At 38.8% G+C, this 23,893-nt stretch overlaps 1 protein-coding gene across 4 annotated transcripts in view; it reads right to left on the minus strand.

The window, feature by feature from the left end:
* TTC6 (tetratricopeptide repeat domain 6) overlaps window positions 1-23,893 on the minus strand; it is a 219,987-nt gene that overhangs the window by 190,211 nt on the left and 5,883 nt on the right. For all 4 annotated transcript variants that reach the window (XM_032871236.1, XM_032871237.1, XM_032871235.1 and 1 more), the window contains exon 2: window positions 18,552-19,505. In XM_032871236.1, the coding sequence (XP_032727127.1) occupies window positions 18,552-19,490 (939 nt within the window). In that variant the 5' untranslated portion in view covers window positions 19,491-19,505. The remainder of the gene's footprint in view (window positions 1-18,551; window positions 19,506-23,893) is intronic.

The following is a 23,893-nucleotide window of genomic DNA, read 5'->3' on the forward strand; positions in this document are numbered from 1 at the left end:
AAACACTATGGAAAAGTTTATCACCAAGACTCTAAAAGTTCTTTTCCAGGAACGCCTGGGTGGCTCAGTTGGTTAAGCAGCTGCCTTAGGCTCACGTCATGATCCTGGGATTGAGTCCCACATCGGGCTCCTTGCTTGGCAGGGAGCCTGCTTCTCTCTCTGTCTCTGCCTGCCACTCTGTCTGCCTGTGCTCGCTCTTGCACTCTCTCTCTCTCTGACAAATAAATAAATAAAATCTTTTAAAAAAAAAAAAGTTCTTTTCCATAAAATAAAAACACAAAGTAAAACATGTCATAGAAAATCTATTAAATAAGAATATATTATCTTCAGTTGCAATGTAAACTAAAAATTTAACCTTTTTCTGTTGTGCTCATAAGAACTAATAAAGAAATAAAGATAATAAATATGACAGATTTTGTCAAGCCATCCTTTTCCACTATGGTGGGACCAAGATTCAGTGCATTTTGCAGGGGACTAGGGAAACGAGGTACTTAGAGAATAATATCCCTCTGAAATGAAATATATATATTTGAATATATAAATATAAATATATTTAAAACCAGGTACTTATAAAATAATATCCCTCTGAAATTTTATATATATATATATATATATATATATATATATATGATCAGTACAACCAGATAATGTGCGACACAGTCTATTAGGCTGCCTTGATTTGGGATGAGAGATGTTCAGACATGATTGTGGTTTGCCAGTTCTCAAGGTTTTGATTTTGCTGTCAAAACTATTATCTACCCATCCTTAAAACCCAAATGTTTGTGCTTTAAAACAAGGATTGTAAAGAATATAGCTGCCTAGGTTGAGGCTGTTTATAAATACAGAATAATGGGCTTAAATCACAACAAAATACTACACTTCTCAGTAATAAAAAATAAATGACTTCCATGTATGATAAGTCAATATAACTTAACTGAGCTATTCAGTTGGCTCAATTTTTTGTCAAGGCAGCCATATTATGCTAAGCCTGATATCAACATTAAATTTCAAAAAAACTATTTAAAATTATATAAACTCTTTCCTCTCATTTTACACAAAATAGATGAAAATCATGACTTGAAGGTATCACAAGAATTACCCTTAAAGTAGACTAGAAGTCTACAATATTAAGGGGGCAATTAGTGCTGGATTTTAAATGTGCAATTTATCAGAAAGTGTCCACCTCACTTCCTTCTGAAAGAGAGTCTAAGCCCTTGAACCAGTCCTTAAAATTTTAAAGCATTAAAAAGGCCTACATTAGGAAATCAAAATTTTAAATTGAGTTTTGTATTGAAATAACAATCTACGGAGGGGAAATAATTTTATCCTAAATATCCAAATAATTATACATGAAATAGTAAGAAAAGGCAATTATTTTGCCAACTTATTTAATATTTCTTCACTTTTCCTCACACGTCCTTAAACCCTGGTATATGTGAAAATGGATCACTTTCAAGATTCAAATGCATTTGTCCTGTATGGTCTAAATTAAGGGACATTATTATACAAACAGGCAAAAGAAAAAAATATTGCTGAGAGGCATCTGTGCTAAGAATCAGAAAATAACATCTGAATTCTACAATAAATTAGCATTTCATTTTTCAAAACACTTCATATTTCAATCTTGAAAGAAAATCCTCATGGAAAATAAACTTCACTTATATCCAGAAAGAATAAGTTTATTTCAAAGGAATAACTTCTAAGTTGGTTCAAAATTATTACCGTAATCAAACTGACTAAAGGAATAGGAACTTTCCTTCAAAAACTAATTTAGTATTTTCCATCTTCTAAAAATGAATGTAAATTAAATACCTAAGCATTTGGTATTTTTTAAAAGTACCCAAGTACTTTATCTGAGATTTTAAAACTTCACAGAAAAAAAGGTGTAAATCAAGAAACCTCTTAATCATTATTTCATTTGTACTAGCTTAAGCTGTTATGTCTATGAAGACAGAAAGTCCTGCACAAAGGGAATGTGTAAGAGAAAAATGTAATAAATGTGTCTGTCATTTTGAATAGAAAAGATTTGTCCAAACTAGTCCCTCCCAATTGTATTATGTCATTCAAACAATATAAATTGCTTTTCTTGGCCCAGATCCTGGTAGGTTCCCTAATTTATACCTCCAATGAACAAAAATTTATTCCTAGGATAGGGAAAAACAGAATTTGAAAAGCAAAGAGCCAAGAAAATGTTTAAATATTAGGAAATAATAAGCAGCTCTTTAAAGGAACAACTTAGAAGCCATACATATTAATATGCGTTACAGAGTATGTGGCAGAATAATGTATACCGTATGTCCTTATCTTCGTAAAGAAAAAACTCAGGGGGCGCCTGGGTGGCTCAGTGGGTTAAAGCCTCTGCCTTCGGCTCCATTCGTGATCCCAGGGTCCTGGGATCAAGCCCCACATTGGGCTCTCTGCTTGGCAGGGAGCCTGCTTCCTCCTCTCTCTCTCTGCCTGCCTCTCTGCCTACTTGTGATCTCTATCTGTCAAATAAAATGAATAAAATCTTAAAAAAAAAAAAAAGAAAAAACTCAGTGTGCATGTATGTATACATTTGTACTGAACTATTAAGATAAGTGTAGAAGGATAAACAACAATAAGCATTGGTTACTATGGGGAGCTAAAGAGGGCTTAGAAGGGAATATATTGCTTCCTTGTGTTTCTTCTTATAACTTATAAAAACAAACACATTTTTATAAAGAATCTGATAACATTTTAAAGTTTTTATTTTGAGATAACTTTAAGCTCATATTCACTGTTGCAAATAATATAGAAATACCCTAAGTACTCTTCGCCTGCCTTGCCTGCATGGTAATATGTTGCAAAACTATAATACAATATCACAACCAGAACACTGACAATGATACAGTCAAGACACACGCATTTCCATCACCACAAGAATTTCTCATCTTGCTTTTCTCAAACCACAAACACTTACCTCCTACCTTCCCCTACCCCAAGCCTCTCCTTATCCCCTGGCAACCACAAATCTGTTCTCCATTCCCATAATTTGTCCTTCTAAGAATGTTATATAAATGGAATTTTGCATTATCTAATGTTTGGAGATTTTTCGTTGTTGTGGTGGTGGTGGTGGTGGTTTTTTTGTTGTTGTTGATTTTTTGTTGGTTTGTTGCCTCAGCATAATTTTCTGGAGATTCATGCAAGTTGCTGCAGGTATCAATACTTCATTTCTTTTTATGGCTAATTAATATATCCATTTACTCCATGAAAGACATCTGGTTTGTTCCTTGGTTTTGGTTATTAAACAATAAAACCTGCTAGGAACATTCATCTTGGATTTTTATTTGAATATAAGTTTTCATTTCAGTGGATAAATGCACTGCTTTGACTGTGTCCCACAAATTCTGACATGTTGCATTTTTATTTTCACTTGGTTCAATGTCTTTTTTTTTTTTTTTTTTTTGCTAAGACTTCCTTGTTGATCCATGGGTCATTTAAAACTGTATTGTTTAGTTTCCAAGTGTGTGGAGATTTTCCTATTATTATTCTGGTATTGATTTCTAGTTTTGTTCCATTATGGTCAAAGAAGACACTCTGTATGATTTCAGTTCTTTTAAATGTATTTAAGCTCATTTCTATGCTCCAGATACATACAGTCTTAGTATATGTTCCATGGACAGTTGACAAGAATGTGTAATCTATTTTTGTTGGGTGCAGTGTTCTATAAATATTGAGTAGATCCTGATGGTACTAGTATTGTTGAGTTCTTCTATATTCTTGGGGGAATTTCTATCTAGTTTTTCTACCAATTGTTAAAAGAAGGATGTTGAAGTCTTCAACTATAATCATAGATTTTCCCATTTCTCCTTTCAGTTTTTATTTCATAGATGTTTCAGCTTTATATTTGGTGCAGACATATTTAGGATTGCTTTGTTTTCTTGATGTATTGACCCTTTTAATGTATTATAATCCCCTCTTTGTCTCTGGTAATTTTCTTTGTTCTGAAGTCCACTTTATCTGAACTTAATATAGCCAATCCTGCTTACTTTTAATTAATGTGTGCATGATATATTTCTTTTCATCTTTTCTTTTCAACCTACCTATATCATTATATTGGAAGTAAGTTTCTTATAGACAATATATAGTTGGGTTATGTATTTAATCGTTTGTCAATTTTTGTCTTTCAATTGGTATATTTAAACAACTTATATTTACTGTAATTAACAATATGCTAGAATTTAAAGTGGTCACTTTATTTTTTGTTTTCTTTTTTCTGTTTTTCATTTCTCTGGTTTTTACCTGCCTTCCTATGAGTTAACAGTTTTTATGATTCTATTTTGACTTATCTATAGTGTTTTTTTAGTGAATCTGTACAGTTTTTTTTAAGTCACTGCTCTAGGCATTATATTATATGTATTCATAACTTAACCACAGTCTACTGGTATTGTCATTTTCCAGTTAGAGTGAAGCATAGAAATGTTATCTCCCTTTATTTCTGTTTACCCTCCCCTGTTTATAATTGTCTTAAATTTCCTCTACATACATTTAGAACATCAGACAGTGTTATAATTTTAGCATCAACCATCAAACACAATTTAGAAAGCTCAAGAGGAGAAGAAAAATCTGTTGCATTTAGCCATAGTTTTTGTTTATTTTGTTATTCCTTCCTGGTGTCCTTTATTCTAATAATTTCCTTTCTTTTTAGATAATTAATTTTTGTCATTAAGGTATGACTGCTATTGACAAATTCTCTGAGAATGTCTTGATTTCCCCTTCAATTCTTGAAAAATAATTTCACTGGATACAGAATTCTGGATATACAGTGCTTTTCTTTCAGCACTTGAAAAATATTGTGCTTATTCCTTCCGGCCTCCAGAGTTTCTAATGAGAAATCCATTTTCACTCAAGTTGTTTTCCTCCATAGGTAACACACTGTATCTCACTGCTTTAAAGGCTTTATTGTTTTCTTTAATTTTCAGAAGTTTGACTTTTCTATTTTGGTGTGGATTCTTTTGGGTTTCTTTGGTTTGGGGATCACTCAGTTTCCAGGCCCTTGATGACATAAAGTTAGATCTTTTGTGATAGCCTCATAAGTCTCTCAGGTTTTATACATTTTTTTTCCCTGTCTTTGTTGTTCAGATTGAGTAGGTTATATTGTTCCATCTTCAAATTCACTGTTTCTTTCCTCTGGCCTCTCCATTCAGCTGTTTAGCCATCAACTGGGATTTTATTTCATTTATTGTATTTTCAGTTCTAAAAATTTCCTTTAATCGGGCACCTGGGTAGCTCAGTCTGACTCTTGGTTTCAGCTTAGGTCACGATCTCCACGTTGTGGGATCAAGCCCTGTATTGGGATCCATGCTCAGAGCAGAGTCTGTTTGGGATTCTTTTCCTCTTCTTCTCCCTTCCCTTTTGCCCCTTCTCCTGCTCACATGAACACGCTCACACACTCTCTCTCTCTCTCTTTCTTAAATAAATAAATAAATAAATAAATAAAATCTTTAAAAATTTCTTTGGTTCCTCTTTGTATCTTTGATTTCTTTACTGAGACTTTCCATTTCCCTGTTAACTCTTTCTATTTTTTTACTGTTTCAAGTGTGCTCATATTGCTAAATGAAGCATTCTCTTTGAGGGTTATTTTAAAATCTTTGTCAGATAATTCTAACATCTCTGTCATTTCAATGTTGGCATCTATTAAGTATCTTTTTTTCTTTCAAGTCAAGATATTCCTGGTTCTTAGCATGACAAGTGATTTTCTACTGAAACCTAGACATTTGGGTATCATGAGAGTCTAGATCTCTTTTAAACTTCCTATTTTAGCCGGCTTCCTATGGCATTGTTCTAATAGGGGTAGTTGGGAGAGGGCATTACTACCAGGTAGAGATAGCAGTCCAAGTTCTAACTTGGTCTCTCTTGACACCAGAAGTTGGGGCTTCCTTGTTATTGCTGAGTGGGAGTAGGATTTCTTGGCTCCCACTAGGTCTCTACTCCCACCATCCTAGTTGTAAGGGATAGGGTTATCTCATTACTGTTCCCCACACAGGCTCCAGTGACACAGGGAAAGTGGAGAGGGTAGCCTCTTTACTGCTGAGCAGTGTTGAAAGTCTTAACTTTCCACTGACATCACCTCAGTGGGGAGAAGTCTGGGATAACTTTTTACAGTCTGGTGAGACTTGTAACTTGTAACAGTCCAGGATCCCCATTCAGCCTTGGCTGGTAGGGGTGGAGATGGGGCCATAGATTTTTTTTTTTTTTTCCTGCTGTTTCTGGCTTGAATAGCACAGTTATTGACTAAAAGTTTTGTCTTTCTAGTCTGTCCCTTTCTTTTACTTGGCTAAAGAGAGCTGCCCTTCACTGGAGCTTTTTCTGAATCCATTGGCATTTTTAGCTTGCCAGCTTCTTTATCTCCAAGTCTAAAGGATAGGAGGAAAAAAAGAAAGCCCGAGGAAGCATCAGTATGTGATTCCTTTGAACCCAAAGTCCCTAAACAGTCTGTCTTCTTCTCTCCACCTTTTGGAGTATTCTCATATTTGTCTTATATAAAATGAACTTAGCTGTGGAGAAGTAGTAGGGGAAAGTAGAACTATTTCATCTTCCCTGAAGTGTAAGTAGGTATAAATTTTATGATACAACATTTGTGAGCTATACATTATTTGTTCATGGAAGATCTTGGAACATAAATTCTTTCTTACCTAGGTCATGTTAAGCCATTTTTCTTTTGAGCTCTGTGGCAAAAAGCAACTACACATGAAAGGAGCAAGATTGGGTTGGTTCCTTCATCCTCAATTAATATCTGGAAGGTACTCTCTGAATTTTAGTCTCATAGAATTAGAATGTATATTGAGAATAATTGATTCCTCAGTAAAGCAAACATAGGACCATATAACATTTCTATTCTTCCTGCCATGGTATATTCATATTGTTTAGGCCAGTGATTCTCAATATGTGGAGGGAGGGTGCCCTACTCTCCAGGGTCTCATTTGGCAACATACATATATTCTGATTGTCATGACTTGGGCAGGGGTAAGAAAGTGAGAGGATTGTGCTACTGTCATTCACAACCTACAATTCACAGATCAGCCACCCACGACAAAGAATTTTTTAACTCAAAATGTCAGTAGTGTTATGGATGAGACAACTTGGTTTAGATGTCTGACCTACATCTGACAGCTAAATTTAATTCTCAGACATTCTATGCAACTTTTGGCCTATCGTTTGTGAAACTCTGAATGCTAGGTCGGGAATGGCCTTGCCCAAGCTCTAAAGAGAGACAACCCATCCTGCCAAGATTGTCTTTTCCTCCAGCTTTCCCTCTGAGATTTGCTGTGTGATTGCAAGGTAAAATATCTAAAGTGAAGAATCATATTCCTTATCTTGGAAAGGATGTTGCTTATATAAATTATAAAAGTTTCAAACAAATGACTTCTTCTATCTTGGGAATTTCTGGGGTGCCTGGGTGGCCCACTTGTTAAGCATCTGCCTTTGGCTCAGGTCATGATCCCAGAGTTTTGGGATAGAGTCCATCAGACTCCCTGCTCAGCAGGGAGCCTGTTTCGCCCTCTCCCACTCCCTCTGCTTGTGTTCCCTCTCTCACTGTCTCTCTGTCAAATAAATAAAATCTAATCATCATCATCATCATCTTAGGAATTCTTAAAACCATAATTTAGATACCACTTTAACAACTGCATTTTTTTATTACAATCTATCACCTACCTAGCCAGTAACAGCCATTTCTTACCCTAATAAAACTTCTGAAAGCACTTTTATTCAAAATAATACAGAGGTCTGTCTTCTGAAATCCTTGGGGTGGAGAAAGCAAAATTTAAAAAGGAAAAACGAAATCACTAAAGCACTAAAAATCATGAAAGCACAAAATCAGTATAATGGAAACCAGGGATGGACTAAGGCATTTGATACAGGCTAAGTCCTATAACACAGCATTACTGTCCCTGGCTCCTGGCCCCTCTTCTACATTCAATAATTCAGGTAGCTAAAGCACTACGAAAGGAAACACAAGCCAAATAAAATGTCAGAAAGAACAGAATTCACTGTCCTGGTATCCATTCCTCATTTGACACTCTTTCTTCTTATATTTTATTCTATTTAAGCTCCTCAAAATGGGTTTCAGAGCAAAGGCATTCCTCTCTTCTGGCCCTTGTTCTGAAAATGTAACTTTTCCCAACTGTGCAGGACTCTGAGCCAGTTTCTAATATGGGCCCCTCTTTGTGTCAAGTACCTTGACTATGTCACAGAGTTACTTCCCACAGGGGCAGACACTGAGACCTTCGTTCTCTCTATTAAAGCTTGTCAGTGCACATCCCTGATTATTTTTTCTGTGAGATCCACACAAAACCTAATTAGAAATCCCCATTTTGAACCTTCATCAAAATAAAAAAATGTTTTGCACAGCAAAGGAAATAGTCAACAAAACTAAGAGGCAACCCACAGAATGGGAGAAGATACTTGCAAATGACATTAAAGATAAAAGGTTGGTATCCAGGATCTATAAAGAACTTCTCAAGCTCAACACTCAAAAACAAATAATCCAGTCAAAAAATGAGAAGACATGAACAGACACTTCTCCAAAGAAGACATACAGATGACTAACAGACACAGAAAAAAATGCTCAATCTCACTAGCTATCAGGGAAATACAAATCAAAACCACAAAGAGATACCACCTTTAACATCAGTTACTATGGCAAAAATTAATAAGACAACAAACCACAAATGTTGGTGAGGATGGGGAGAAAGGGAACCCTCTTAAACTGTTGATGGGAATGTAAGCTGGTGCGCCACTCTGGAAAACAGTATGGAGGTTCCTCAAGAAGTTAAAAATAGAGCTACCCTATGACCCAGCAATGGACTACTAGGTAGTTATCCCAAAGATGCAGATGTAGTGACAAGAAAGGGCACATGCATCCCAATGTTCATAGCAGCAATGTCCACAATAGCCAAACTGCAGAAGGAGATGAGATGCCCTTCAACAGACAAATGGTTAAAGAAGATGTGGTCCATATACAGAATGTAATACCACTCAGCCAGCAGAAAGGATGACTACCCGCCACTTGCATTGACATAAATGGAACTGGAGGGGATTATGTTAAGTAAAATAAGTCAAGCAGAGAAAGACAATGATTGTATGCTTTCACTCATACATGGAACATAAGAAATAGCACAGAGGACCATAGGGGAAGGGGAGAAAAACTGAAGGGGTTAAAATCAGAGAGGGAGACAAACCATGAGAGACTATGGACTCTGAGAAACAAACTGAGGGTTTCAGAGGGGAAGGAAGTGGGAATTGAGGAGGGCACATGTTGTGATGAGCACTGAGTGTTTTGGGTTTGGTTTTTTTTTTTAAGATTTTATTTATTTATTTGAGAGTGGGAGGAAGAGAGAGTATAAGCAGGGGGAAGGACTGAGGGAGAGGGAGAAGCAGACTCCCCTGCTGAGCAGGGAGTCTGACATAGGGCTTAATCCCAGGACACTGGGATCATGACATGAGCCAGAGGCAGATGCTTAACCAACTGAGCCACCCAGGCACAGCACTGCATGTTATGTACAACTAATGAGTCATTGAACAATACATCAAAAACTAACGATGTACTATATAGTGGCTAACTGAACATAATAAAAAAAGTAAAAAGAAAGAAAAAAAAGAAATCCCCACTTTGAAAGGCCCTAAAACAGCCACACTCATCTGTTGAGTAAGTATGAGGAGGTGTGGGTCTTAAGTGAAAACATTTGTCCTATTCTGTTGACAAACATTAGGTCAAAGACGACACTGGGGACTCTTGTCCTTACATGTTTTTGTTCCCTAATAGGCTTTATGATCACATTCCTTACAGCCTAGAGTGTATTTTGGGGCTGAAACTTTTTTAAAGACATAATGTGGGAGCAGTATTCTGTATACTAACAAGAGGATTGGTGCCACAGCTAAGAACAGTAACAGAATCTTCTTCCCTCTTACAGTCATCCTCAATGCCATTCTCAAAAAACTAGGTCTCTTGTTTCTTCTTTTCTGCCTTTCCCTCCACTCTTCCCCGTTCCCTTCTTCTCCCCTCCTCCCTCTCTCTGTCTTTCTGTAGGACTCAGATTCCCTTGTTACTATTTTTGCTTTGAATGTCCCTGTTACAACAAAGTCTAGATAAATGGACAAAATATCTTAACTTCTGGGGTGCCTGGGTGTCTCAGTGGGTTAAAGCCTCTGCCTTTAAGTTTTTTAAAACTTACAGGAGAAGGAGGAGTCAAGATGGCAGAGAAGTAGCAGGCTGAGATAACATCAGGTCACAGGAGTTCAGTTAGATAATTATCAAACCATTCTGAACACCTACAAATCCAACAGGAGGTCAAAGAGAAGAGCAGCAATTCTAGGAACAGAAAATCGACCACTTTCTGAAAGGTAGGACCTGCTGAGAAGTGAATCTGAAGCAACAAGAAGATATACTGCTGGGGGAGGGACCAGCTCCCGGCAAGCAGCGGAGCAAGAGAGCACAAAATCAGAACTTTTAAAAGTCTGCTCCACTGAGGGATGTTGTTCCAGAGGATAAGAGGGGGTGGAGCCCTCACAGGGACAGAATGGTCTCAGGTCCCACAGGGTCACAGAAGGATCAGAGGTGTCTGAGTGTAGCAAAGCTCGCAGGTATTAAGCCGGCTACAGAGACAAAGACAAGGAGTGAGCTCTCAGCTGGGGGTTACCTTAAATTGTGATCCGTGGCACCATCAGGCCACTGCTCTTTGAGCAGAGAACCCACAAGTGGCAGATCCGGGGAGTGGCAGGAATTTGCTGGGTTTGGAGACTCAAAACGGGGCTGTGTGCCAGAAATAGAAACACTCCATCATAGGCCGGGTGAGCTTGGAGTGTGGCCAGAGAACAGGGAGATGGGAGTGATTGAGCACTTTTCTCCAAAGGTGCACTAAGGAGTGGGCCCTGAGCTCTCAGCTCCTGTGGGCCAGAGGTTGGGAGGCCGCCATTATCATTCCCATCCTCCAGAGCTCTACGGAAGGCGGTCAGGGAACAAAAACTCCCGAGAACGAACCCGAGTAGATTACTTAGCCAGGCCCCTGGCAAGGGCAGTGCAATTCCACCTCAGGCAAAGACACTTGAGAATGACTGCAACAGGCCTCTCTCCCAGAAGAGCAGCAAGAAATCCAGCCAGGACAAAGCTCACTGATCAAGGAGAAAAGCAGAATTCCAGAGGAGGGAAAGCAAAGCATGGAATTCATGGCTTTCTCTCCATGACTGTTTAGTCTTACAAAGTTAATTAAATTTTTTAAATTTTATTTTTGTTCTTATTCCAATTTAACTTTTGCCCTTTCCTCTTTTAATGTTTTTTAACTAGTTTGTCTTAACAATACCTTTATTTTAAAAAAATCTTTTTGAACCTTCATTATTATAGTCATATTTTATCCTTCATTGTATCTAATTTTGGCTTTTTTGTATACAAATAGGGTTTTTTCTTCTAAAAAACTTTGGGATACAACTTCTTCTAATAGATCAAAATATACCCTAAATTTAGCAATCTAGCACAGGGCTTTGTTCTAGTCTCCAGCCTGAGCAAATTCTCTCCACGTTCTTTTTCTCTCTTTTCCCAAACAACTTATCTCATCAACTCCTTAAACAACTTATCTTATCAACTCCTTTTTCAGAATTTTTTTAAAATTTTCATCTTTACTCATATTCCATCCCTTCATCATGTTTACATATGTGTGTGTGTGTGTGTGTGTGTGTGTGTGTATTTCTTTCTTTAAAATTTTGGAAGGCAGTTTCTTCTAAGAGACCAAAATACACTCAAAATCAAGTGGGTGGCTCTGTTCTATTCACAAGTCTAATATATATATTTTCTTTAAATTTTTTAACTTCTTTTTACCCCCTTTCCTCTCCCCACAATTTGGGGTCTCTTCTGATTATAAAACACACATTTTTCTGGGATCTTTGCCACCCTTTTAAAGTTTATTCTCTCATCCATATACTCTTATCTGGATAAAATGACAAGGCAGAAAAACCCATCACAAAAAAAAAAAAAAAGGCAGTACCAATGGATAGGGACCTAATCAATACAGACATGGGTAATATATCAGATCTAGAGTATTGGATGACAATTCTCAAGGTGCTAGCTCAGCTCGAAAAAGGCATGGAAGTTATTACAGAAAACCGGTCTGGAGAAATAAAAACCCTTTCTGGAGAAATAAAAGAACTAAAATTTAACCAAGCTGAAATCAAAAAGGCTATTAATGAGGTGCAATAAAAAATGAAGGCTCTTATTGCTAGGATAAATGAGGCAGAAGATAGAATTCATGATATAGAAGACCAAATGACAGGGAATAAAGAAGCTGATCAAAAGAGAGACAAACAAACAAACAAACAAACAAAAACAAAACAAAACAAAACAAAAGAGACAAACAGCTACTGGACCACAAGGGAAGAATTCGAGAGATAAGTGATACCATAAGAAGAAACAATATTAGAATAATTAGGTGGGATTCCAGAAGAAGAAGAAAGAGAGAGGGGGGCAGAAGGTATATTTGAGCAAATTATAGTAGAGAATTTCCCTAATATGGAAAGGAAACAAGGATCAAAATCCAATCAATCAATCAATCAACAATCAATAAAAATAGGTCCATATCCCATCATCTAATAGTAAAACTTACAAGTCTTAGTGACAAAGAGAAAATCCTGAAAGCAGCTCCCAACAAGAAGTCTGTCACATACAATGGTAGAAATATTAGATTGTCAGCAGACTTATCCACAGAGACCTGGCAGGCCAGAAAGAACTGCCATGATATATTCACTGCCCTAAATGAGAAAAACATGCAGCCAAGAATACTATATCCAGCTAAGCTATCACTGAAAATAGAAGGAGAGATAAAAAGTTTCCAGGACAAACAAAAACTAAAAGAATTTGCAAACACCAAACCAACCCAACAGGAAATATTGAAAGGGGTCCTCCAAGCAAAGAGAGAGCCTAAAAGTAGTAGACCAGAAAGGAACAGAGACAATATACAGTCACAGTCACCTTACAGGCAATGGGCTGTAGGTAAATGGGCTAAATGTCCCAATCATAAGACACAGGGTATCAGAATGGATAAAAAAACAAAACCCATCAATATGCTGCCTACAAGAAACTCATTTTAGACCCAAAGACACCTCCAGATTTAAAGTGAGGGAGTGGAAAACCATTTAGCATGTTCATGGACATCAAAAGAAAGCTGCGGTGGCAATCCTTATAACAGATCAATTGCATTTTAAGCCAAAGACTATAATAGGAGATGAGGAAGGACATTCTACCATACTTAAAGGGTCTGTCCAAATAAGAAGGTTTAACAATTTTAAATATCTATGCCCCTAACATGGGAGCAGACAACTCTATAAACCAATTAATAACAAAATCAAAGAAACACATCGACAATAATACAATAATATAATAATTGTAGGGGACTTTAACACCCCCCTCACTGAAATGGACAGATCATCCCAGCAAAAGATCAATAAGGAAAGAAAGGCCTTAAATGACACACTGGACCAGATGGACATCACAGATATATTCAGAACATTCCATCCCAAAGCAATAGAATACACATTCTTCTCTAGTACACATGGAACATTCTCCAGAATAGATCACATCCTGGGTCACAAATCAGGTCTCAACTGGTACCAAAAGATTGGGATCATTCCCTGCATATTTTCAGACCACAATGCTCTGAAGCTAGAATTCAATCACAAGAGGAAATTTGGAAAGAATCCAAATATATGGAGGCTAAAAAGCATCCTACTAAAGAATGAATCGGTCAACCAGGAAATTAAGAAGAATTGAAAAAATTCATGGAAACAAATGATAATGAAACACAACTGTTCAAAATCAGTGGGACACAGCAAAGGCAACCCTGAGAGGAAAATATATAGCAATAGAAGCCTTTCTCAAGAAACAAGAAAGGTCTTAAATATACAACATAACCCCACACCTAAAGGAGCTGGAGAAAGAACAGCAGAGAAAGCCTAAACCCAGTAGGAGAAGAGAAATAATAAAGATCAGAGCAGAAATCAAGGAAATAGAAACCAAAAACACAGTAGAACAGATCAATGAAACTAGGAGCTGGTTCCTTGAAAGAATTAATAAGATTGATAAACCCCTGGCCAGACTTATCAAAAAGAAAAAAAGAAAGGGACCCAAATAAATAAGATCATGAATGAGAGAGGAGAGATCACAACAAACACCAAAGAAACACAAACAATTATAAGAACATATTATGAGCAACTATATGCCAGCCAATCTGGAAGAATGACAATCTGGAAGAAATGGATACATTCCTAGAGTCGAATAAACTAACAAAACTGAACCAGAAAGAAATAGGAAACCTGAACAGACCCACAACCAGTAAGGAGATTGAAGTAGTCATCAAAAATGTCCCAACAAACAAGAGCCCAGAGCCAAACGGCTTCCCAAGGGAATCCTAACAAGCATTTAATGAAGAATTAATACCTATTCTCCGGAAACTGTTCCAAAAAATAGAAATGGAAGGAAAACTTCCAAACTCATTTTATGAGGCCAGCATTAACTTGATCCCCAAAACAGACAAAGACCCCATCAAAAAAGAGAATTACAGACCAATATCCTTGATCAACACAGATGTGAAAATTCTCACCAAAATACTAGCCAATAGGATCCAACAGTACATTAAAAGGATTATTCACCATGACCAAGTGGGATTTATTCCTGGGCTGAAGGTTGGTTCAACATCCACAATCAATCACTGTGATATAATACATTAATAAAAGAAAGAATAAGAACCATATGATACTCTCAATAGATGTTTAAAAAGCACTTGACAAAGTACAGCATCCTTTCTTTATCAAAACTCTTCAAAGTGTAGGGATAGAGGGTACATACCTCAATATCATCAAAGCCCTCTATGAAAAGCCCACAGCAAATATCATTCTCAATGGGGAAAAACTGAGAGCTATTTCACTAAGGTCAGGAACATGTCAGGGATATCCATTATTACCACTGCTATTCAACATAATACTAGAAGTCCTAGCCTCAGCAATCAGACAACAAAAAGAAATTAAAGGCATCCAAATTGGCAAAGAAGAAGTCAAATATCACTCTTTACAGATGATATGATACTTTACAATTGCACCCAAAACCATAAGATACCTAGGAATAAACCTAATCAAAGAAACAAAGAATCTATACTCAGAAAACTATAAAGTACTCATGAAAGAAACTGAGTAACACACAAAGAAACGGAAAAACATTCCATGCTCATGGATTGGAAGAAAAAATACTGTGAAAATGTCTATGCTACCTAAAGCAATGTACACATTTAATGCTATCCCTATCAAAATACAATTAATTTTTTTCAAAGAAATGGAACAAATAATCTTAAAATTTATATGGAACCAGAAAAGACCTCGAATAGCCAGAGGAATGTTGAAAAAGAAAGCCAAAGTGGGTGGCATCACAATTCCAGACTTCAAGCTCTATTACAAAGCTGTCATCATCAAGATAATATGGTATTGGCACAAAAACAGACACATAAATCAATGGAACAGAATAGAGAGCCCAGAAATAGACCCTCAATTCTATGGTCAACTAATCTTTGACAAAGCAGGAAAGAATGTCCAGTGGAAAAAAGACAGCCTCTTCAACCAATGGTGTTGGGAACATTGGACAGCCACTTGCAGAAGAATGAAATTGGACCATTTCCTTACACCACACACGAAAACAGACTCAAAATGGATGAAGGACCTCAATGTGAGAAAGGAATCCATCAAAATCCTTGAGGAGAACACAGTCAGCAACCTCTTCAACCTCAGCCGCAGCATCTTCTTCCTACATACATCGCCAAAGGCAAGGGAAGCAAGGGAAAAATGAATTAATGGGACTTCATCAAGATCAAAAGCTTTTGCACAGCAAAGGAAACAGTTAACAAAACCAAAAGACAACTGACAGAATGGAAGAAGATATTTGCAAACGACATATCAGATAAAGGGCTAGTGTCCAAAATCTATAAAGAACGTATCAAACTCAACACCCAAAGAACAAATAATCCAATCAAGAAATGGACAGAGGACATGAACAAATATTTCTGCAAAGAAGACTTCCAGATGGCCAACAGACACATGGAAAAGTGCTCCACATCACTTGGCATCAGGGAAATACAAATCAAAACCACAATGAGATACCACCTCATACCTGTCAGAATGGCTAAAATTAACAAGTCAGGAAATGACAGATGCTGGCGAGGATGTGGAGAAAGGGGAACCCTCCGACACTATTGGTGGGAATGCAAGCTAGTGCAGCCACTCTGGAAAGCAGCATGGAGGTTCCTCAAAAAGTTGAAAATAGAGCTACCCTACGACCCAGCAATCGCACTACTGGCCATTTATCCTAAAGATACAAATGTAGTGATCCAAAGGGGCACGTGCACCCGAATGTTTATAACAGCAATAACCACAATAGCCAAACTATGGAAAGAACCTAGATGTCCATCAACAGATGAATGGATAAAGAAGAAGTGTTATATATATACAATGGAATACTATGCAGCCATCAAAAGAAATGAAATCTTGCCATTTGCAACAATGTGGATGGAACTAGAGGGTATTATGTTGAGCAAAGTAAGTCAATCAGAGAAAGACAATTATCATATGATCTCCCTGATATGAAGAATTTGTCAGGGTCAGGGGTGCCTGGGTGCCTCAGTGAGTTAAAGCCTCTGCCTTCAGCTCAGGTTATGATCCCAGGGTCCTGGAATCAATTCCCACGTCAGGCTATATGCTCAGTCGGGAGCCTGCTTCCTCCTCTCTCTCTGCCTGCCTCTCTGCCTACTTGTGATATCTGTCAAATAAATAAGTAATGGGGGGTTTGGGGAGTAGGGAAGGAAAAAATGAAACAAGATGGGATCAGGAGGGAGACAAACCATAAGAGACTCTTAATCTCGCAAAACAAACTGAGGGTTCCTGGGTGGGGGGAGTGGAGGAGGGAGAGGATGGTTGGGTTATGGACATTGGGGAGGGTATGTGCTATAGTGAGTGCTGTGAAGGGTGTAAACCTGGCGACTCACAGGCCTGTACCCCTGGGGCTAATAACACATTATATATTTATAAAAAATAAAAAATTACGGGGTGCCTAGGTAGCTCAGTGGGTTAAAGCCTCTGCCTTCGGCTCAGGTCATGATTCCAGGGTCCTGGGATGGAGCCCCACATCGGGCTTTCTGCTCAGCAGGGAGCCTGCTTCCTCCTCTCTCTCTGCCTGCCTCTCTGCCTACTTATAATTTCTGTCTGTCAAATAAATAAATAAAATCTTTAAAAATAAATAAATAAATAAAATTAAAAATTAAATTAAAAAAAAAAGAACAACAAAAAAGCTTCTGCCTTTGGCTCAGGTCATGATCCCCAGGTCCTGGGATTGAGCCCCACTTTGGGCTCTCTGCTCCTCTGGGAGCCTGCTTCCTCCTCTCTCTGCATGCCTCTCTGCCTACTTGTGATCTCCATCTGTCAAACAAATAAATAAATAAAATCTTTAAAAATACATATCTTAGCTTATCCTACCTAGCTTTGCTCCCTGCTGGGTACATATCACAATCAAGGAATGGACAGTTTTGGAATGTTTCTGGTACAGTCTCTGGGGTGTGACCACCTGGGGTAGAATCAGTTCTGCTATTTCTTAGTTTGGGACACTGAGCCAATCCTTTAACAACACTAAAGCTAGGAAACATCCTGTATAAAATGGGGCTTTTATAGGTATCCACCTGATGAGGTTTCTGGGACAAATGCATACAATATCTCATTTTGCTTGTCACAAAAGAATCACTTAGCATCTCTATAACTGGGAAGGCCTAGGAAGTAAATTTTTTAAAAAACATTTTAAGAGAGAGGTGCCTGAGTGGCTCAGTTGGTTAAGCATCTGCCTTAGGCTCAGGTCATGATCCTGGGGTCCTGGGATGGAACCCCACTTCAAGGGGCTCCTTGCTCAGCCAGGAGCCTACTTCTCCCTCTTCCTCGACCCCTTCCTCTCCCTCTATCCCTCTCTCTCCTTCTATCCCTCCTTTTTCCTCTGCCCCATCCTCCCTGCCTCCTGCTCTCTCTCACTTCTCTCTCTGTCAAATAAATAAAATCTTTAAAAACGTATATATTAAGAGTGATTTTTCCCTAAAAATATCAAAGAACTACAAATTCAACTTCTTAACAGTAATATAGTGATCTGCTTAGTATAAAAATTTACTGCCAATCCTAAACTATAACAGAAAATGACTGAGTTTTCTATAGAAAACATCTGTTATTTTGATACTCAATAGTCACAACGACTTTGAATTTATTTATTTATTACTCGAGTCTACAACCAATGTACTTTGAGCTAATTTTTGAGATAATCTCTCAATTTCTTTCACTGAAAGAGTATACACTCCCCTAGATGGAATATTTTAAAATTCGAATTCCAAATTCTAAGCCCTTGAATAAGACCCCGGTGTTTTGTCTAGCTTATCTAGCTTGTAACACACCCGATGCACTTAAATATGCTATGAATGTTTCCTTAAGTTGCATTTATCCAGGAAAAATATTAATTCTCCTTCTGGTTCACCTACTTCCATTTTAATGTCGTAGTTCTCGCCGAGGACACTCTGGATGAGCTCTTTGACGGTCTGGTCGGAGGCCAGCTGGGCCTCCGACTGCAAGGAGGCGATTATCTCCTCTATGGAAGTCGGGATCACTCGCACTGGCTGAGCGGCCTGCCGGGCGGCCTCCCGCGAGCCGCCCAGCCGGATGCTCCCACGCTGGCTTTCGGAAACTGACCCGAGCGGTCGGCTGGCTAAGGCCCGGCTCAAGGAGTGGGTGTGAGCCCTGGCTCTCCTCCGCTGGCCGCCCGCCTCCGCGTCGCCCTCCCGGCTGGAAATGGAGCAGCGCGTCCTCGGTTTGGCCTGGCGGGCCTCTGCGGGCGGAGCCGTGCCCTCTTGCACGCCGCGCTCCCGGCCGGGGTGCGGGACCGGTTTGGGGCCCGTGGGCCGCGGGCTCCTCCCGCCCAGGCGCGCTCCGGGCCTCTCCCTTGCCGCAGGGGGCGGCATCAGGACTAACGGTCTGGATGTGCCAGCCCTGGAGGCGATGACCGGCGGCTTTTTCGGGAGCGGGTGCCGGAGGAACGCAGAGCTCCGCAAGTAGAAGTCCTGGGGGCAAAACCGCCGGGTCTTTCCCGGAGCGGCCTCCTCGCTCGGGGCCGGAGGCCGCGCTGCGCCTCGGGGCGCCTGCTGCTGGAGGGCCGCAGTGAGGGTCGTAGGGCCTTTAGCTCGAGGGGACCCTGATGGCATTTGGGGTCCATCGTAGGCGGCGCTGCCCTTCTCCCCAGGAGGGGCAGGGCCCGGGGCCTGGAGGCCGCACAGTGAAGCTTCATCCACAGCCGGCTTGGGGGCCAACTTCTGCTGGAATTGGAGAAGATCCTTTTTGGTTTCCTGTCGAATCCTCTCAAGCTCTTTAAAGATGTAGGACTCTTCTTTGTATTTCAGTCCAAAATGCTTCGAAACTGCGGACATCTTGGCTAATTTGTCCTGTGAAATAACAATATATTACATTATCTATAACAAAACTCATGTCGATACATACAAGTCGAACTCAAAAAAAAACCTCTTAAGGTACAACGCTCGGTGTGCTCCCAGAGGCCCAAGTGGGTAATATTAGTTTATGTCATTTTAAATCCAACTATTGGTCTTTTCATGGGAACTATGGAAAACCTTCAAAGCAGTAACCTTTTTACAGTAGTAATTTCTGAAACTCCGATTGGTTTTAACATTTCTTTAGACTATAATGTAATGTCCAGATTCCAGACAAGAAAGACAGGCAGAGAGAATCTAAAGAAACCCTAAGAGAGAATAGAGACCATCAACTGATGGGAAGCTAGCCTGCGAACAGATTTTACAATTGCCCCCAGATTTTTCAAAGATACAAATTTGTACCAACAATTTTAAAATGAGACATTTTCACAAAATTCCAGATAAACAGGTTCTCTGGGGAGGGAAAAAAAAAAAGAAAAATGAAGGCTCTGGCAACGTAAGGGCCAAATCCCTACTCTTGGGGCAAGATGGCAGTTTCCTCTTCCTTCTCCAACTGGCGGTGGGTGCCTCCGTCCCTCATCCAGCCCACTTCCCTCAATATGCCTGTAGAGCTGGAGCAGACTGTATGCCGGGGGCAACATGATCTGCCACAAGGTAGGCTGCAGCCAGATCACGAGGCCTCGCGCCAAATATTCGTACTTTTTCTCTTGGCTACTGAAAACCATTCAAAAACTTTTAACAGAATATGGCTTGATAGGATCGGGTGCTTGGGGGATATTGAATGGGACAAAGAATAAAGGGAGAGAGGCCAAGAAGAATCTCCACAGCTTGAGCGTAAGGCCTGGCTGGCATTGGTAATGGAGCAGAGTGAAAACAGAAACATAACAGGTAGAACTGACAGGATCTGGCAAAAGAGAAGGAGTAAATGAAAGTGATTAAAGATCCTTCATAAAATAGGAACTTCGAATCATCTTGAGGAAGTCTTCTTCATAGCCAAGTACACAATAAAACCTCTGCTATTCAGTGACTTGTACAGTTAAAAATGGTTAAAATGGTAAATTTTTATGTTATGTGTATTTATTAACCTGGTATTCAGCAGGGCCAATTCATCTATGATCCTTAAGTAGATTTTTAGATCCTGAGAGATCTGAGGTCATTAACAAAGGCCAGGCTAACAGGAAATATAAATAGAGAAGGGCCCAATTACAAATTCTTTGGTAGTTGGGATTCATCTCTGGGAAGTGGGATGAGTAGGAGCAACAGAGAGGAAAATAGGATGAGTTCCACAGAAGCCAAGAAGAGGGGAATTTTGAGAAATAAGGGTAAATCAATGAAAATAAAACCAGAAAATCATGAATTAGAAAAACTAATTTGTGTATTTTTAGGAAACCCAACGCCAAGGTTCTTTGAAAAAAAATTATAAAGCAGAAACAGGGGCACCTGGGTGGCTCAGTGGGTTAATCCTCTGCCTTCAGCTCAGGTCATGATCCCAGGGTCCTGGGATTGAGCACCCGCATCTAGCCCTCATCAGGCTCTCTGCTCATCAGGGATCCTGCTTCCCTGTCTCTCTGCCTGCTGCTCTGCCTAGTTGTGATCTCTCTTTCTATCAAATAAATAAATAAAATCTTTAAAAAAATAAAAACAAAGCAGAAACACCTCTGGAATATCACCATTATTTGCAAATATGATTATCTACCTAGAAGATCTAAACCAAAGAACTACTTAGAATTATAATAGGTTTCTGCAAGACACTTAAATTTTATACCAAAATCAATAACTTCCATTAGACCAAAATGATCCATTCAAAAACACAGTGATAAAATTCCATTATAATTTTTTAAAAGTATCTAGCAATAAACACAATGAGAAAAATACTTAAACTAAATAAATGTTTATAATTTTACTGAAGGAGATAAAAGATGTGACTAAATAGTTAATGTCCCTTGGTGAAAAAAATCAAATATTGTAATTACATAAGGGCTTTCCAAAATACTGTGTTGGTTCAATGCTATCATAATCAAAATCTACAAATTCTATTTTTGGACTCTGAAAAGTAATTCTGGACTCATTTGAAATAAAAAAACAGGATAGATTAGGCAAAATTTGTAAAAGGGAAATGAGGGAGCAGTAATCTAACAAGATAATTAAAACTTAGATGTAAGAATTAAACTGGATATACTATTGTTAGAATCATCACATAGACTGAGCAAAAGAATTAAAAACACTATGAGTTGTATTGTAAAAAGTGTTAAATTGTCAATAAGAATTATTCAATAAGTTGTGCTGAGGCAATTGGTAGATTATTGGACAGGGGGAAGAGGAAATTAGACTTCATTTTATGCCATATACCAAAAAAAGACAGATTTAACACTTAAATATGGAAAAAAAATTTATTTTGCTTTGCATTTCTTCGCTTATCATCTTACCCACATTCTTGATTGGACTTACATTAATTCATAAAAAAAGTTATCTTTACAATTAGATTTATTCATTTACCATACATTATGGGCAATATGAACAAAACATCCTATTTAGCCTCCAAATATAGTCATATTGCTTTTAATATCTAATATCTGCTGGCGATTCTCAAACAGAAGACCCTGCTACATGGCAGAGCTCTCATCTGGGAATCAATAGGCGCTCTTTCTGTACCCATCTCCACCAATGCCCAGACCTTGAAGAGTTCAGTTCTATCCATAACCAGGATTCATTTTAAAAAGTGAAAATAATATACTGTTTGCTCTTTTTTGCACAATAATATATGAATATTAGAAATGATTTATTTTTCTTTTTTAAAGATTTTATTTATTTATTTGACAGAGAGAGAGCTCACAAGTAAGCAGAGAGGCAGGCAGAGAGAGGGGGAAGCAGGCTCCCTGCTGAGCAGAGAGCCAGATGCGGGGCTCTATCCCAGGACCCTAAGTTCATGACCGAGCTGAAGGCAGAGGCTTAACCCACTGAGCCACCCAGGCACCCCTAGAAATGATTTCTAAAACCCTTAAGGAAGTTTCCCTTTTTATAAAACATGCTGTATAATCCTCCTCATAGTGTTTTGGCTATTATTGTTTGCACAGGTGGTAATATGCTCCCACTGACACCATCTGCATTTCTCCCTACAAAAGGCTATAACTGGAAGAGAGCAAGGAACAGAGGCACATTAATACTTGATGAGAATCTGACTTGACTCTCCCAACTGCACTTCCCTTTTGTTTCTTAGTTCCTGCTTTGTATTCCCATCCTAACTTCTCTCAGGCTTCTGGTTTGCTATTGAAGTTTATCAAGTGTTCATTGTCTAACATTTCTCAGTACACTCCCTTGAGTTCTTCATAGGAAAGTTGCTCTTCACATGTAAAAATAAACCAATAGGATATAGAACTTCTACCTTTGACAAGAACTTCTATTGTGTTTTCAAGGTAGGTGATATCTCAATGCTAAATGGGGCGGTCCACAAAGCTTAGTGACTTTCCTTCCCCCACCCAACCCTCAACACTACAAAATATGTAAAACGACTTTTAAACATCAGTCTCATGGGAAAATAACATGTTCCCTTTTTTTGGGTAGTAATTTATTAAAAGAAAGAGACCAGTTCTGGTTTGGAGATTCTTTTTTTTTTTTTTTTAAGAGTTCATTTATTCATTTGACAGAGATCACAAGTAGGCAGAGAGGCAGGCAGGGGGTGGGGGTGGGGGGGAGCAGGCTCGCTGCTGAGCAGAGAACCCGATGGGGGGCTGGATCCCAGGACTCTGAGATCATGACCTGAGCCAAAGGCAGAGGCTTTAACCCCTGAGCCACCCAGGCACCCCTGGTTTGGAGATTCTTAAGGAAAAATAATGTAACTATCACCAAAAGTATTAAGGTATCAAGCCTGCTGCTCACAATTCAGGCTAAGTTTACTTTATACTTTAAAATGGGACAGAATGTGCTTGAAATCTTTACAACCAGAGTAGTAATTTCAGTAATTTCACTTTCTGCTTCTTCCCCAATTATTGGAACTCTGAACCTTTTCCTTTTTCCTCTCCCAGGAGGTTCAGTGCCTGAACAATGAGGTAATCAGGAAGGCCAAGAGCCAGCATTCTTTCCTCTCCTACAAGGTGTGATCAGACATGAGAATCAAGCTCTCCAACCATAAATGGCTAGAACCCAAAGAGAGCAGACTAGTGGATTCTCTAGATTCTGGGGCAGGTTGCTCTCTGGTTCTTGCAGATGTGGCCATTCGTCCTCTTGGAACAGAATATCCATACTCTGCTCTAGACTTCAACTAAGGTAGAAATGAACAGAGCAGACCACCAGAAAACTTGGTTCTAAGCATCATGGAACCACCTCACATTGGGAAAGAAATCCTTTATATGTTAGGCCTGTTTCCTCAGATTATTATATTGAGAATA

The sequence above is a fragment of the Lontra canadensis genome, unplaced genomic scaffold (genome assembly GCF_010015895.1).
Source record: "Lontra canadensis isolate GAN:19392208 unplaced genomic scaffold, GSC_riverotter_1.0 scaffold42, whole genome shotgun sequence".
Taxonomy (NCBI): domain Eukaryota; kingdom Metazoa; phylum Chordata; class Mammalia; order Carnivora; family Mustelidae; genus Lontra; species Lontra canadensis.